Below are 18,174 nucleotides of genomic sequence, written 5' to 3'. Positions count from 1 at the left end.
TAAAGGGGTTTCTTTAAAACGCAACGAGTACAATTGCAGAAAAACGGCCTTCTGTGTAATCTGTAATACTGAAGTAAAAGCAAGTTGATCATCTCATGTCAATGTCTTATACACAAGGAACATCCAAGTCAATAATCAATATTCAAACAAGACTATTATAGTACAAGACGACAGCCAGTTGGCAGAAACACCAAGAAGTAATGGCATCCAGGAAATGTGCTTTGAAGTATTGATTTCAAAAGACTACAAAAGCTGTAGATGGGCTATTTTTACATTCAGCTGACTTGGTGATTCCCAACTCTGGAGAGGAATATGAGAGATAGGACTGGATTTGGATCTTAAATATATTGGTAGCGATGCACAATATTCATGGTAGGAAAATCTGGGCTCCTAAATAATTAATATTTGTTTGCCCACGTTTGGCCGTGCCAACCGGTTTTACAGTGTGGCACAAATGCAACCTGCAACTAAGTTTCCTCTTCCACGTATGAACTTATGAAGGAAATATTTGATAAAATATTTAACATTGCTTACTTTATAAGCACAAAGCATGAGTCTAGAACTACATTTTAGTTTTGGTGAACAGAAGAAAATAAAAGCAATGTGTAATCGCTCCCATCGAATAAAAGCCTCACAGTAAGAAGACCAACGCCTTCAATGAAGCTGTGCAGATACAGTGGATCTGCTCAGGAAGTAACTACTTACCTCGCCCCACACACACACACTGTGATTCAAATACCGTGTGTTTGTATCCTTTAAACACAACTAGCGCCACTGTACCTTTTGTATATCTATATATCTCAAAATATTTATGCAGGGGGAGCTGTGTAAGGGGCAGTAAGGTACAGTCAGAAGGATGTGTCCATATGACTGTTCAGCCTAAGCATGGGCTAAGCAGACAGGGAGCAGATGACCCCCCGCACCATGCCTAATGAAGTGGTAAGGATGGGTCCTCTTTCATGGAGGTCATCTGGGAGGAGCAGCCCAGAGGCTCTTTACAATGGCTTATTCTTCACCTCCTTATTCCTTTCCTTTCCCACCCATCGGGAGAGGCAAGAAAAGGAGGTGAAGACAGGGAAATTTGAGAAAACATGAAGTGGTCAAATGGAATGTCCTAGCTCCTTCAAACGTCAGCCATTCAGTTGCAGACGTACGTGGCAGATGAGGAGAGGTGGATCCACAGGTCGATCATCTAGGCCAGGGGTGTCAAACTGAATCCCCAAGGGGCAGCAGTATCTACTGGTTTTTGAGGTTTCCTTTCAATCAGCTGTCAATTAAGGCCTCCAGAACAAGGATCGTCGATTCTTTAGCCAATCAATGACTTAAATGCACCACAGGTTCTGAGAACAACCCAAAAACCAGCAGACACTGCGGCCCTCCAGGACTGGAGTTTGACACCTGTGATGTAGGCTATACGTCACGCATTCTGAAAAAATACTGCCGCTAAAGGATGCGCTCAAGAAAGTTTGGGAGCATCATAACTTCTAGCTCATAGAAGGAACGTTTAACGGGCTGGAATTTCCTTAAAGATGGCGGACATAGATCAACATCACAACAGGGCGCGGCAGGGTACAGTTATTCACTCCAAAAAGAAAGTAAAAAGAAAGATGGCCTTTCTCACCTGCAAGAGCAGTTTTAGGGACTATATCAGGAAGGCCTGCCCAGCCTATAGCAGCGTTTTAGTATGGTTGTTACATACAGGAACAGATTAAAACCTGGTATGAAACACGTGGGTATATAAAATGGCTTCATAAATGTATTATAGTTATTCTTTCATCATCATAACGGCTCGCACAAGGGCTCAGTCAGTCATGACGACCTCCCCTACCGACCATTAAACTGGACTGAATTATGGGCACGAGCGTACATTATTCATAAAATGAAAACAATTTGCCTCCTAACTCACACACAATAAAGCTCAAACGGTTCAAAAATGATTTTGCTTGTCATTCGTAGTTCAGCACAACCTGCAAAACAGTCGTGACTTTGCTCTCAAGCTTAATGCGTTTTCCAGACTGCACAAAAAAAAAATCAAGTTTATTGCTACTAGCGTTTGTGTCGTGTGAGTTCACTGAACAGAGAGGTGGAGAGAGACTGCATACAGGCTTAGACACGAACACTAAGTACGTTCCACGGTCAAACAAATAATAAAAAGCATAATCTCCGGCTCTTGCGTCATTCAGCACGCTTGCTGGCAGATAAAGTTGCCGATGGAGGACAGGCTGAGGCTAAGGCGTGCTGTGGTGTCCCAGAGAAATGCGTTTGCCACACAGAGCGATCCAGTCCGAAAGACTCTTCCCTCCTCGAGCGTCGCCTGCTTAATTATTCAACGGGCTGCCAGTCACATGACTTGGCCGCGGACGTTCTTCCCACAAAAATAGCTGGTGCCAATGGTTACAGTAGTCCATTTCATAACCAGGACCAGCAAGCACTAAAATGCATCCATAAATGTGACATAAAAGTAACATATCCTACCTCCAACCTAATATACTGTAGCCGCTCACTGTAACTGGCAGCTTGACACAACAGCTTACAGCCGTTTCTTGCTGATATTAACCTGAAATTATGACTGGCATAAAAACAACATGTTCACGTTAACCTTTTCAGCTCATGCTCGTATCATATTCCCATTCAGTTCCTACTGTATACACAGCTTACTGCTGCACCTGCTGAAACGATCTGTCGCAAATAACGGCAGCTTGTTAAAAATGAAATGCGTAAATAAATAACAAATTAAAATTAAAAAGCAATTGTCCCTGCTGGAAACTGAGCAGTGTTGTCACCTCTTTTTTTAGACTGATTTGAGGGAAGGCGGTTGGAGAAAGGCACGCTGACATGCTGACGGTGTTAATCTGTACTGTTGACGCGCTGACATTCCTCTGGTAGGGGGGTAGCACACCCGCTTTTGTTCCTTTCTCATGGGGCCACTCTGTAGGGCCGCTTGGGGTGAGCGGCAGCTGAAAGTCCTGTGTGTGTGTGTGTGTGTGTGTGTGTAGGCGTGAGTGGTGGGGTGTGTGTGTCTGTGCTTGTGCGTGCACGTGTGTGTGCGCGTGTGTGTACGTGTGTGTGTGTGTGTGTGTAGGCGTGGATGTGCGTGTGTGTGTGTGTGCGTGTGTGTGCGTGTGTATGTGTGTGTGTGTGTAGGCGTGGATGTGCGTGTGTGCGTGTGTGTGTGTCTGTGTTTGTGCGTGCACGTGTGTGTGCGCGTGTGTGTACGTGTGTGTGTGTGTGTGTGTGTGTGTGTATGTGTGTGTGTGTGTAGGCGTGGATGTGCGTGTGTGTGTGTGTGTGTGTGCGTGTGTGTGTAGGCGTGGATGTGCGTGTGTGTGCGTGTGCGTGTGTGTATGTGTGCCCGTGTGTGTGTGTGTGTGTGTGTGTGTGTGTGCGTGTGCGTGTGTGTATGTGTGTGTGTGTGCGTGTGTGTGTGTGTGTGCCCGTGTGTGTGTGTGTGTGCCCGTGTGTGTGTGTGTGTGTGTGTGTGCGTGTGTGTGCGTGTGTGTAGGCGTGGATGTGCGTGTGTGTGTATGTGTGCCCGTGTGTGTGTGCGTGTGTGTTCGTTCAGAGCGGCGCGATGGTGATCCCTCGTGCGGTTTCTATCGCAGCTGCAGCTCCGCCCCCGGCCCCCGGCCCCAGGAGGAGACAGGGGAGGAAATGAGTTCTCAGAAGAGGAGCGAAAGAGAGAGAGACGCTTCCTCACCTCAGCTGACTCCTTATGGAGCCGGCACTAAAACTAAAATACCGTCTCCCCCTCAAATCTCCTCTCCCGCCATGTCATTTTCATCCTCTCAGGACTGCGGCCCTTACTCAACATGTAATAGAGTGAAGGGCCGGTGTGGGGAAGCAGCCAGTAAACGCCGCACCAGAGACGCAGGGACGCAGAGCCCTTTTGTTAAGGACGACTTAAGAGGGGAAGTCTGTGACGTTATAAAACAAGGCAGGCGTCCGGGAAAGGTTTCAACAGGTGCTGAGGACACGCTTGCCATGCGTTCAGGCCTGCTCGCACTAACACCCGGCGAGAATGAAATGGATTAAAGACGACATAGCGCTGAGATCACCCCACCCAAGCTGTATCCATCACTGCCTGCATTTCTACACAAACCCACATTTTCCAAGAACACATACAGTACTGTTCAATGTGTACAAAATAAATTCCTTAGCATTAAGCCCCCAAAACTAGTGTGAAGAATAGCTTTCCTTGCTGACTGTGTGTTAAAATGTCCAGTAGTTGGCCAACTTCGGTGTTAGCTCGTTTCTAGAAAATGTGCTCCCAACTACTAAAAATTCTAATAATTTCATATTTTTATTTTTAGTACTAATTTGTCGTGATGCACATATCCTGTAGGGTGGGGGGGGGTGATGACTGGGTTGAATTCACACCAGCAAACAAAGGAGGCCGTCGTTAATTACACAGACACCGCTGAGTCATCGACCCGCCAAATCCAGCCTGACATCATATTAAACCCCCCCACACACACCAACCCCCACTAACGCACGTCCCTTGATGAGGCATTCAGGGTCAACTGACGGGGCGGCATACTGAACATCATCTTGTTTGCACTGTTACCACAGTGGCACGTTATGGCTCCAGAGCTCCGGAGCCAGTGGGTTGAGGATAGGGCCAGGCGGACTCCAATATGGGGCCTGTGGAGCCGGCCTCAGCCTTCATGTCAACCCTAATTTGGCACACATGACTCGACTAATTAGCAGCTCGACAAGATTTCCAGATGTTGATGAATGAGGTGTGTTTTGTAAGAGTGAGAGTGAAAACCTACAAAATCTCCTGTCCTGTCGTGATGTCGATCTATGTCCGCCATCTTTAAGGAAATTCCAGCCCGTTAAACGTTCCTTGTATGAGCTAGAACCCCAGAACAGGGGTGCCAAGAAAGTAAAATCACAATTTGTGAAATTGGTTTCCGCTTCTAAACCGTGCAATCTGACTGGTTCTAACACATTTTAGCTAGTGTTCTAGCTACCATACGCAATTACTTCCACAAGTTTCATGTTAATAAAGTCTACTGCAACTGACAACTGACAACCAACCAACTGACCAATCAGTCGCATATACTCATGAATGTATTGACCAGCATGAACAGATTTTATGAACAGTTAAAAGGCTCTCCAGCCTGCATGCTTCCTGCAAGAACGGTTCCAGGGAGAAATAGCTTATTTTCTACAGTTATTCGTCATCCTGCTCTCTCTGTCTGGAACCTAAAGCCAAACTTTCTCCGGTTTGGATATTTTGGCTGACGGAGGGTGGAAATTGAGAATTGAGGATGTGGTCGGCTCTTTCAGCTTCCAGAAGAACAAACTGAGTCAAGCAAATCCCCCTCATTAACTGTCCAGAAGTTTGACTTGCCACAGAGCAGGACACATCTTTGGACTATTTTAACTGTTATTTTAACCTGTTAATAACCACAAATATATATGAATGCAGTACATCATATTAGCCCATAGTTTACAACCCCTTCAATCCATACCAGTTGATACTGTACAGCATACAGTATGTGATAATGAGAATTTTTGATATGCTGGAAATGAAAGATGTTCCACTGGAATGGGAAGCCAGAGCCTTCCAGTGGCCAAACCCCTGCCCTCAAACAGCCCACAGACTAGAAGGATCCGCTTGCTTGAATCTTTCCAGATTAATGTTTGTTGAAAGTAAATGCTGTCCTTACAGTAGGTTAATGATTTCATGGGGTCAACTGATATGGGGACAGATTTATAGCACTTTAAATTGATAGTACCTTAATTGCTAACACCCACGGAATAATAAAATGAGGGTGAAACTAGGTGTTTGTTTCCTCCCGCAGCCTTGATGATTGAGTCTATTCTGTAAGTCACTCTCGAAAAGAGGATCTGCTAAAGCAGGGGTTTTCAACCTCAATGCTGTGTGGTTTTCATTTCTTTCATAATTGTGAGCTTGTGAATGGTAATGAACTGTTAATTGATCTTAATCAGATGCTTGCTAGTGCATACTGGAGGATGTTTTAAGGCCACACTGTGTCAGAAACAGCTTTGTGTGGCATGATGAATTAATATTCCACATCCACATTCCGGCACTTTTAATCAGTCAGGTCAACTAATGCTCTCATCTTCTGTGACTTGACAAATGGTACTTTATAGAGATGTTAGCCTACATTTCTGAAGCGATTCACTTCCAGATTGACTTGTGAAATCACTGGGGTCTGAACCGCTGAAAGTGTGGTCAGACAGGGCAAATTCAACCCAACCAGCATTATGTTGGAATAAATGAAAGTGAAAAACTATGTTAGAAACGCGTGGTTTCAACAGCCTTAACTGATCAAGGCATTGGCTGTGACAAAAGGCAGCAGTCGGGAAAACCACAACGTAACCTAATGCATGGCAATACGTGCATCAACATGTTGAGCAACCGCTGTTTAAACCACAAGTGAGGCCCGAAATCCATTTAAAAGGCTTTTCCTCTCACCGTGCAATAACGCACGTTCTCCACAGCAGTACAAAAACCCAAATCTCCAGAGAGCCCCCCCCCCCCCTCTGTTGAAGCTGACACACAAATAGCTTCGGCGAGTCGCTGGAGTACAGTAAACAGTCCAATATGAGGAACTTTTTCACTCAGTTAATAATGTATACGTTTGCCAAGCATTCTATTTTTATTACAGATCCATCAGCTTGTTTGTGTGTACATATCAGAATATGGATTTGGTCTGACAGAAGAAAAAGAAACAACCTTCTCTACTGTTTGGAATTCTCCGCCACTTCCAAACCACGCTCCCAGATTTCGGGTCATGTATGTTTGAGCAGGAGAACAGACTGTGCACCGTATGAGCAATCCGGAAACGGGGAGAATTCCTTTCCTCTAATGCGGTATGACTAGGGCCCGGTAATTGATGGGCTGCCTCCGATATTTTTAGCTGTTCCGACCACAAAAAACTGCAACTGAAACACAATAAATTAAGCAGGCCCCGAGGTTTGGCAATCCCATTTCATCTTATTATGCAAAAGGCCGCATCGAGAGTTCAAAGACCAAAGAACGTGTGCCGTAGACGCTGAGCAATACCACGGAATGGCTCAATGTGTTGCAGAATCGCTGCATAGAAGGACATTAAACTGGGTTAAATAGAACCTCACCTCATCGTCTATGGAGTACGTCTCCGGTATAGCATTGTAATTCCCTCACCAGCCTATAAGTGTGCATCTTCTCTCATTTATAATTTCTGCTCTCTTTTCCATCTAGTGGTAAAAGGAGGTATTGCAGTAGACTGCTGAAGGAGCTGCTGAGTCAGACAGTGAGAATCACCACGAGCCTTAACACTGCCTTCTTCTGCCCATAGGCAGTCGTGCCGCTCCATTTCGCCTGGTACAGACCGCGTGAGGTCGTGATGACTTACGATATCTGTGTTTCTTGCCCTTTCAAAAGGGTAGTAGTGACGGATGCAGTGTATTTGACTGTAGTTTTGGTAATAACCATGCTGATGGATAGACATTTGGTGTGGCCCGTAGCACAGCTGACATTCGCGCTGTATACCCTCTGCAGGGTTGGGGGTTTGACCCCCTGCCTCTATATCCCTCTGTGCTCTCCCTCCCATCTCAAAAAAGCTAAATAAAAAAAACATGCTGACTCAGGTTCTTTTGGAAAGAATTAGGGGGCAAACCACTGTTGTAACCAAACCACTCTTCTGCATGTAACACAGCAGTGTGCCTCGGGTGAATCCCCTTAGTCATTGTGTTCTTCCTGCACAGTCTCTAGTGATACCTGCCAGACCTGGGTCAGAATGTAGACCAGGCTGCCCAGCCCGGTTCCTGGAGACCAACCATCCTTTAGGTTTTCATTCCGACCCTGAATTGGCACACCCGATTCTGTGAATTAGCAGCACAACGAGATCTCCAGCCGTTGAACTAGGTGTGTTTTGGACACAGGGCAGTAGATCACCAGGAACAAGATTGGGTACTTCTTTTGAAGCTGTTGGCAAATTACAGGATTTTACTAGTGTCTAAAGGGTAAAAACACGTCAAGGGACTTTCTGACTCTGGTCACATGACCGTGCATCCAAATGGCTACTCTGCCCTGACTCTGTGAGATGGGTGGGTGTCTCTGTGTGGCGTTCTGGTCAGTGTCCTGATGGGTTGCTTACACAAGCAGGCCCAGGTGTCCCACGGATCCTCACCACACAGTGAGACACCCCCTGCAGTGTCCCCAAAAAACCTCCTCTCCTCACTGCTCCTTCCACACTGCCACGGCTAAATCATCCAACACATCCAAACACTTATGGATTTATTTTTGCTAGACCAGGGGTCAGCGACCCTGGTTCTGAAGAGCCGCAGGGTGTTTCTGTTTTCACCTTAAAATCAGCAACCTATTCAGACCCAAGAAAGTGAGTTAACTGTAATCAACGCCTTTCATTGATCAATAAAGTGCTGAGTGACAATGAAAGCCACCACACCCTGCGGTTCTCCAGGACCAGGGTTTCCTGACCCCTGTGCTAGATCATCTACAGGTAGTGTAGAAATATAAAACCACCTGGGCTAAGGGATGAATTATGTTTTAAAAAATCCCAGCACGCAAATGGTTGTGCATAAAAAATAGTGGACAGCCCAGGAGACCTCTGTAAGTTTGAAAAAGGAGTGATGGCTAAGGCACGTTCAGCAGCAGCTTTGGCGACCAAAACAGTGCAGCCTGCTGATGTCAGCACAGAACTCGGAGAGCCTGCGCACCGGGACTGCAGTGTCAGCACGTTCATTTGAGGAGTGCGGCCAAACCGGCAATCAACAGCCAATCCGACGACCGCAGATTTCAACCTGAGGCCTGAGGAGCTACATCGATCAAATGCAGTCGTGGCGTAACACACTATTAAGCACCTGAACACGGTTTCACTACCTGTACATGGCCCACCTGGCTCCATCAATCATATTTTACCACCGCACAGCATACATGTTTAGGGTGCACATCTCCACAATGGACTAGGCCCGAACCCCTATAACTACTGACCATTCAGAACTAACGAATCATTTGGTCTTCAGTTCGTCCTGCTTAACATTTTCTGCCCAGTTACTGCCTTCACCACTGATGCACAACTCCAAAGCACAGCATAAGAAACGTTTGTACTTTAGACCAATAAGAAATGGCCATTAATGTACTGCAAAGCATGAGGTTTCCAACACAGGATGGATCTTTGTTCTGCATCTGCTTCACGCAAGATCACATCTTGGGATAAGATCCAGTTTGGCTGCTCAGGGAGTTTATACAGGAGTTAATGTGCAACTAGGTGTAAGTGGCGAAATGGCGGCGGCTTTTGACAGTAAACATTGACCTGCAGAAGCAGGGTGAGGAGCGAAAGCAGCAGGAGGAGCAGGTCCTGAGACACACGAGGAAGACCTCAAAAACACATTCAGACTTTTACCATCACAGAAGGTCCAAAAGAAGGAAAAATAAATAAATCTGAATATTATAAATAGACCTGCGTACTGCCATAATGGTCCCACAAAACTTTATTTGCACACACAAAGGACAACATTTTGTACCATAAGGAAAATTAAATAAACTTTTCACGGAAGCGTAATAGTGGCTCGGCAGTCTTCATTTTGTTTTGTCCTAAGTTGGACGTTCGCTTATTCTCTCCTCATCAGTGAATGTTCATCAGCTGCTCTTTACAATGGACAAGGTACAAAAGGCCCTGGTTCACTTGAAAGTGAAACAAATTCAAGCGGCGTCTGGAATACACAGCTGTCCGCCTTAAGAGCTTTGCCTAACGCCGAAAGCAGAAGCAGACGCAGAGGCAGGACTGAACCACGCGTCATTCTCAGCAGAGAAACCCCAGCATGTCGCTTACCTTCTGGAGGCTGGTAGGGTTCAGCTGCGTTTTGTCTATTATCTTCACAGCAACCTGGAAACGAAAGGGATATCACCAGTAAGAACAGCACATTTAATGAATCAAACATACAGCAAGCCTGTTTTTCAGATACAGATACAAGGATGATCCGTACTACTATTCTACTAAAGCTGAAGTCGCAATTCAGAATTGCATTATTTATTATGCATTTATTTTATGAAGCTGGAATTCAGGTTAAGTACCTTGGAATCAATGGCAGTGCCCCACCAGAGATTTGAACCCGCAGCCCTGAGAGCAGTTATGAGAGCAGTTTCCTAACCATAAAGCCTAGATTTACTGTATATTTTGTTCGACAAAATGCAGTGCGACAGAAATCGCATGTCACACAACATTTAGCATTTTGCAGTACTGTTGTCTACATGCTAAGGAGAGGCCAAACTGCTGTGAAAACATGGCAGTGCCCAATGATATGTCCGATGATTTTGTCCATGACATAAAATTTGCATGCAACACTTTTTTCTGATTTAATACCACCTAGCCCCCCCCCCCCCGGTCATGAAACACACAGGCAAGATGACAAATGATTCTCATCGGCCCCTCTCCCAGAGACACGGGGCAAAAGCAATGTTCAGTGATGGTTTTTCCACTGAACTGCAGGAGAAGAATCGGATCCACTGCTGGATGAGCAGCCAGAGGAAGCCCTGTAATTAGTGAATGCCAGGGAAAGGGGAGGGGGGGGCTGTGGTGTCTGACCTCAGACTTGTTCTGACAGTTTACACAATGGTCCCCAAACCCAATCCTTGTTTTGCAGAGGGCGCTGCGTATAGCAGTGATGCTAACTAGGCTACACCACCAAGAAAAAATGTTCCAACAATAAAGAACCCTAGTCTTGACGGCAATGTAAAACAAATACAAAACCAAAAACTGTCAGGACAACATGTAAGTAGGACACAGGGACTGTTCCAGCTGTATTAAGAGGACCTGACAGATTGGAGGCTATTCCTGAGACTGCTGAAGTAAAGATTTGGTGCAGTACTCACAAAATGAATGACTGCAAACAACACATTTAAGTATATACTTGGTTTCTATCTTCGTGGGAGTTTAAGTTGTCATCATGGTAACGCTCGACCCAAAGGCACAAACTAACAAAGCACATAAACCCTAAACCAAGCCTACTATATTCTGGTTCTGAGGAGGTGGAAAGGGGCGTGCAACCGTTTTGTGGGTTTCCTTGTTGTTTTTACTCCTCTCTTTCACAGAGCTGCAGAGCAGAGCTTCCGTCTCAGATGTGTTGATTTGTCGATTCGGGTGGCTACGTGCCTCGCTGGAACAAATGCCTGCAGACACTGGAGATCGTTGTTCACCACAGTTGAGCAACACAGCCCAAAAGTGCTCATTTATTTTCTAACAATAGCTCAGCCTTACGTCAGTGCAGGGTACCTCCGCAGACAACCCGTAGGTCCACTGCTCTCTGCGTTTCTACGCAAACGCATGAAAGCAAGCACGTTGCCACTAATAGCCTGCATTGTGGATATGGATAAGTCCTGGGGACGCCATCCTAATGCACACCACGGTTGGAGCTCAATTGCATTTCACAAGAGTTAATTGAGGAAACCACACAAAATTGATTGAACTGAATAATCCTTGTGAGATAATTATGTGCATTTTCAATTCATGACATAAAGTTCGATTAATAACCTGAATTAAGTGAAATGACTGAACCCTAGACATGATGTGCATCGGTGAAAGGTCACCATCCTTTCGTCTTTGAAGATCCCCATATCAGCCCACAATGTAAAAGTCAGTTAAATGTTCTAAAAATCAACCAACTGGACTAAATTTGGGGAAATGAACAGTTCAGGACATCTGTTGAGGGCTGCACTACCCTCTGATATTCACTGTGTCAAATCTTGAAGGATGGAGTTGAAGAGACAAAACCAATGCCGACTCAATCTATGATTTTGTATTACACCTACTGGAATCAGAACTAGGTTTAACAGATTAACCTTTGAGAAAAGACAGAGAGAGACTTTCCTTCATAGAACCGCAATCTCTCTTCAGCAGTTGTGCTCTATGCTACCATTTTACAAGGATCACATGTGCTCCTAAATTGAAAAATTTACGAGCACACTAATGCGTCCCAATTTGTATTCTCCAGGTTACCACAAATCAATTTTCAGGGACAAATGCTCCTAAAATGACAGAGTAAAATACACAGCCCAAAATTGTGCCGGATGCTGGCTTATGCAGATAATTGGGACACAGGATGGCGCCTTTCACAAGGAGCAGGCCCTGCTGACTGCCTTCTTGAGTCACAGCCACTCACGTCGTTGTGCGGTCGGGGGAGCGGTAAAACGCCCTGGCAGTTCCAAAGGCACCATTGTCTACAAGAGCACTACTTCCTGGAATCAAGGAGTGGGGAGCTGGAGGGGGGGGGGGATTAAGGCACTCCTGAGCACTTCTGAAATCGAGTACAGCGGTTACTGTTTGCACAGTCAGAGAATGAGCAGGGATGTTATGGTCAGCGCTGACTGTTTGCACAGTCAGAGAATGAGCGGGGATGTTATGGTCAGTGCTGACTGTTTGGACAGAGTCAGAGAGTGAGGGCGGATGTTATGGTCAGCAGTGACTGTTTGGACAGAGTCAGAGAGTGAGCGGGGATGTTATGGTCAGCAGTGACTGTTTGGACAGAGTCAGAGAGTGAGCGGGGATGTTATGGTCAGCGGTGACTGGACAGAGTCAGAGAGTGAGCGGGGATGTTATGGTCAGCGGTGACTGGACAGAGTCAGAGAGTGAGCGCGGATCTTACGGTCAGTGGCCAGCAGTGACTGTTTGGACAGAGTCAGAGAGTGAGCGCAGATCTTATGGTCAGCGGTGACTGGACAGAGTCAGAGAGTGAGGGCGGATCTTACGGTCAGTGGCCAGCAGTGACTGTTTGGACAGAGTCAGAGAGTGAGGGCAGATCTTACGGTCAGTGGCCAGCAGTGACTGTTTGGACAGAGTCAGAGAGTGAGCGCAGATCTTATGGTCAGCGGTGACTGGACAGAGTCAGAGAGTGAGGGCGGATCTTACGGTCAGTGGCCAGCAGTGACTGTTTGGACAGAGTCAGAGAGTGAGTGCGGATCTTACGGTCAGTGGCAGTACCTGACGTCAGGCGGCCTGTGGGAGGGAGGGAGCGTGAGGGATAAGTGCTGTGGATGAAACCCTGGCAGTTCTTCCCAGACAATCTTCAGGCAAATAAAAGCAGAGCACTGAGGCATGATATATGTTAGGGGGGGTAATGCTCCTCACACACACACACACACACACACACACACACACACACACAGACACACAGGTTTCCCCTTTCCACGTCCTCTTGACAACGACCCGAAAGGATGAGAGCGTCTAATCCTTTCCACCGCCTCATCCAGGGGGAAGTTCTGTTCCAAGCGGTAACCGTGGTGACAGAACATTCCTAGCGCCGGATCAGAAACTCCTGCAAGGACCCGAAGGCGTGATCCGGACCTCGAACGCGACCACGGCGGGCTGCTACGCAGGCTTACCTGCCCTTTATTAAATATTCCACAGTGAACAGTCAGGAGGCGTACGGGGCGGTAATTAAGGAGACGGTTTGCGCTGGAGGGAGGGAGGCGGCTGGGCACGGCGTGTCAGCGGGGGGAAATAAGCGCTCTTTATTCACACGGCTACGGTCCAGCGATGGAAACGCCGCAGGGGAGGGGTGGGCGGACAGAGGATGGAGCTGATAAGCCACGCTGCTGTAATGGGGCGGAGGGGATGCAGAGACATGAGGAACGTGCTCGCGGAGTGGCTGAGGAGAGGAGATGGTCACCCTGATACCCCCGCATGGCCCGTTCCTGCTCTGGGGAGAAAGGAGGAACTGGCCAATGTTCTGCAACAGACCATAGTCCTATAATTTAACCCTTGAAACACCAGTCTCATAAGGAGTATTGTTATTATTGATTGTAAACACTATTTCATATACTAACATTCATATTCAGGACAAAATTATTACTTCTTGTTATTAAATGAAGTGTCAAATATGCATTTAAGTCAGGTCCATGTTACTGTCTACAGCTACCAAACATCACGGTCTGCCTGTAATCATAAAGTATCTTGGAGCAGGAATGTAAATCTGGAATCACAAGGAAGACCAAATCTATATAAAAAAACATACAAAAAATGTAATTATAAAATATTATTCTTTTGGTTTTATTTATTTTCACAGATTACAAAAAGGTCACAAAACACTGAACAAAGAAATAACCAATCCCCCACCCTAGTTATAAAATACTATAAATAATATTATAATATATTTTTTATTTACTTTTCTTTTTTAACATTCCTAACCACATGGCAGCAGCATAAAAGAGGGCAAACCCCATAGCCAGTTGGGGAAACCCCATGTGTATGGACAGTAGGCATACGGACGGGGAGTACAGAGATAATCTAGTGAAGCACCAGTGTCCCTGGTGGGCTTGATTAGTGCACTGAGTGCGTCCCTCGGGGCCGGCAGATCATTACTTAAAGAGCAGAAATTCACCACACGGTCAGGCCTGAGAGGCCCAGTATCCGCTATTCTGAATTGAACACTCTGATGCTGATGTAACGATCACTAAAGGCGATGGAGTTCTAGTACATTCTGAAAAACCCTGAGCTCTTTAGGGTTTAACTTTTAGGGTTAAAGGAGGACTAGGGCTCAGCTGTCATTGGCTGCCCCTGCCAGTTGGCACCGTCAAGCGAAAACAACCGGAGGTCACTTTACCTCCGCTGACGTGGGATAGACTCTCTTCTTCCTCTTCCCTTTCATTTGTTCCCCGAAAAAGGGGAAAGATTATGAAACCTCACTGCTCGTATCAGCGTAGAGCACACCAGGAGACAACAAAAAGATGAACTCGATCCACGAATGCAAACCAGCACCCAGAAGCCAGTGTGTACACATGTATGGTAGGATTCACCATTGCCACGTGGTGGAGAGCACACATTAAATGGTGCTAATTTTCCTCCTGTTTAAAGACTTGACAGTGTGAAGTACTGTCAGACACCGCCACCACCCTGCACCCCCTCCTTGTCTCCATCCCTTAGTCATATTAAGAACAAAATCTGAAGAGCAAATCTCAATTACAAAACCAGTGTGATAATCAATTGTGCAGAACCTACATTTTCACACACTGAGTATAAAAAGTCACTGGCGGTTTATGACTGCAGTGCAGATGAGTGTTGAATTTACAGTCTGTATACATCCAGACCTTGTGTACAAGGACATCGGTAAACCCGGGACATAAAGTTTAAAAAAAGACCTGTCCAAAAATGTTATTCTGTGAATTACAATGGGAGCCTTAAAGGGAGTCATATATTAGGTTTTTTTCACACTTGCCGACAGTAAATTTATACTTCCCAAACATGGCAAGTTCCTTGTGTCATGAGGTGCATAGAACATACACAAACCTCTGTTAGAACATAAATGTAGATGCCAACCTTTTGTCATGACCAGCACACAGACAAAGCGATGGTTTAACAAGCTCACCTCTCGCCCAGTGAGCACGTGTCGGGCCAGCTTGACCTTGGCGAAGTTGCCCTTGCCGATGGTCTTGAGCAGGCGGTAGTTTCCCACGTGCGGGTGCTCGTCGCTGGCCGAGGCGATGGAGTTCCGGCACCGAGGGAGGCTCTGCCGGCTGCTGGACTTGGTGGGCGGAGCGAGGGGCGGCTCTGGGTAGCCATCGACTGACGTGTGCTGGGGGAAAGGATACACGGGCGAAGGTTAGCGGTTAGCAGTTAGCGGCGTAACAGACCCGGTCAACCTCGACCGAGCTCCCATTTCAGTCACCACTTCCACAGCTCACCACCAGAGACGAGTCCACTTCTCCTGAGCCCCCCACCGCACTCAGTGACTGAATATCATGTCTCCGAGCAACCGGCATGCCAACACCCATCAAGCAATTCCATGTCCCATCAGAGCTGAAGCCAGCGCTTCATTTTATGATCCCAGAACTCAATCCACCATTAGCCCCGCGTCTGGGTAGCGCCCGCGTGCCATGTGGCTAATCGGAACCTGATGCTTCCATATCGACCATAATACCCTGTATTCCACAAACCACACAACACCCCCCCCCCGCCCCGACAAGCCCCACATAAAAACAACTGTATGTGTGTTACAAGACGGTTGCCATGGACACCGGACAGTCACCATGGACACCGACTGTTCCAGGCAGAGAGGGAAGAAGGCCGGTTGGGTTCATTTCCCAGCTTCTCAATAGCGTCCTCGCACTCTTCCAAGTCTCTCTGCAGCAGAGCCGAGGGTTTTTTCCTGACGCTGACAGTTTTTTGGCGAAGCAGCAGTCGTTCCCCCGGGCGAGCTCTGGTCCAACAGGGCCGCTCCTGGAACAGAGGCAGCCGAACGGCCGTGTTTACCCGAGCGGGACCAGAGACGGCAGGGAACACGATGTTCTCCTGGTCACGCTGAGAACACAGGCCAGGAGAACAGGTCTGCTAACGTGAATGCAGACGATCGCTACTCAACCCAGCCCTGAGGAGAGGGCCAGACTCCGAGAGAACTGAGCCAGAAAAACGATTTGTGCCAAATCATCCTGTCCAACAGCAATGCGCAGCTTTCAATAACTTGACTTGCTCTGGAGCCCTCCTATCTTAGACAAAAACAACCGTGGCATAAAAAAACGCCTCAGCCAGAATGATTTCAACCAAAATCTATTTTATGCCAATGAGGTCTCGGGACAATAGAAGGCCTTGCCCCCAGCCTGGCCTGTACAATAAGATGCTGTATGGCAGGGATAATCATCTCTCGCCCACAAATCCAATAATTAGTGCTACTGATTGGCCAGGCTATATTCATACCTGACTCCCAGGTAAAGGGAGGGTGGAAAACCAGCAGTTCTCAGCCCTCGTGGACCGTGAACTGGGGAACACTCTCTGCTGTATGGGGGTGGTGGGGGGGGAGGGGTGGTGGGGGGGGGGGGTGGGTGTCCTCAAATTGAAAGACGTCCACATCCAGGGCACTTTCTCTGTAAGTGTAGCTAAGATACACCACCATACATCTCGTTTAACAGAAGCAGAGTTTTACAGCACCTAATGGGTGACACATTACCAGTAATGGTCTCTGTCAGGCCTCATCATATTTCAGTTGTCATGACGCTGTGTCTGGGTCAGGGCTGTGTGTGAAGAGCTGTAGACATCCTTAGAGGAAGACACCTGGAGGCCAGATGCCCTCCGGTCGACTACAGGGTACAGGGTCGTGAGGCTGTACTTGAAGTTGACTGTACTGAACAGACTGGCCAGCACACTGTACCACAACCTGTAATGCATTTAGTCAGGAGCTGGAAGAATGCGACTATAATCACTTTCAAGATGTCTTTGTGAGAGTCTGCGAGTAGAAGTACACACACACAACCACAGACGGTCAGACACACACATACACACACTATATGTATAAGCCGCCATCTACACACAAAGGAGAGTGTTGTCTGTATATAAATGCCCACTATTACTTTGCAATGAAATCCTTTACTAAACACTTCAGTCAAATCCCCTACTATTTTGCATTTCAAAAAAATGCTATTCCTGGTTGTTCATATTACGTTCCCTGCAGTGACTTAAAACTCCTACTGGATATCGTTTCTCAGTAAGATTTACAAATGAGCCAATTGACTCACAGAACAAACAGTCTCAAATCACCAGAAAGGTTCGGATAGAAGAAGCACAATGATAACTGTGCAGGGGAGATTTTCCCCCTTCATGAAAAGACAGGAGTTGATTTTAAAATAGCACAAGTTCAGCAGCAGCACTAATATTCTATTATTCCCACTGTAAAGTGTCTTTGTGACCGTGTCCCTTTAATAAGTGCTATACAAATGAAATTGAATTGAACTGAATTAATAGGAATGGACGGACTCAAAACAAGTATTTTAAAAGTAACAGTGACTACAAAACCGTGTCAGGACCCCACCAGACTTTTTCTAGTCCTCCTGTGTAAAACCAGTCACATATTCTAGTGCCTGTGCAATGAACGTTGGGCACTTAGTCTTTATAACTCTGTCAGCTGCTTGTATTACCCATGCACAGTTTTAGCTATGTCTCACTTGTAAAAAAATAAATTAAATTAAAAATAATAATAATTTGACTTGCTCGTACAATTCAATTGATTATATTATCACTTTGTTTGGCAAATACATGCAACTAAACTGAAAAACTGTTGTTTTACAAAGCAAAGGTCATACAAAGACAAATTTAAATACACAACTGCTTCGTCCATCTAATGAATACTGCAGAATATCACCAGGAACTGGATGAATTATAGGTTAGTTCTGGGGCACTTGAACACAGCTCAATGCACTTGAAAACAATGACAGAG

General features: G+C 46.4%; 1 protein-coding gene across 2 annotated transcripts in view; it reads right to left on the bottom strand.

Moving 5' to 3' along the window:
* The window catches only part of mark1 (MAP/microtubule affinity-regulating kinase 1), an 85,867-nt gene that overhangs the window by 45,439 nt on the left and 22,254 nt on the right, over positions 1–18,174 (bottom strand). For both annotated transcript variants that reach the window (XM_061227725.1, XM_061227726.1), the window contains exons 2-3: positions 15,337–15,543; positions 9,810–9,863 (exon numbers count right to left, since the gene is read on the bottom strand). In XM_061227725.1, the coding sequence (XP_061083709.1) occupies positions 9,810–9,863; positions 15,337–15,543 (261 nt within the window). The remainder of the gene's footprint in view (positions 1–9,809; positions 9,864–15,336; positions 15,544–18,174) is intronic.

This window comes from Conger conger, chromosome 18 (assembly GCF_963514075.1).
Source record: "Conger conger chromosome 18, fConCon1.1, whole genome shotgun sequence".
NCBI lineage: Eukaryota > Metazoa > Chordata > Actinopteri > Anguilliformes > Congridae > Conger > Conger conger.
The sequence above is the reverse complement of the archived record's forward strand: the minus strand, read 5'-3'. Positions and strand labels throughout refer to the sequence as shown.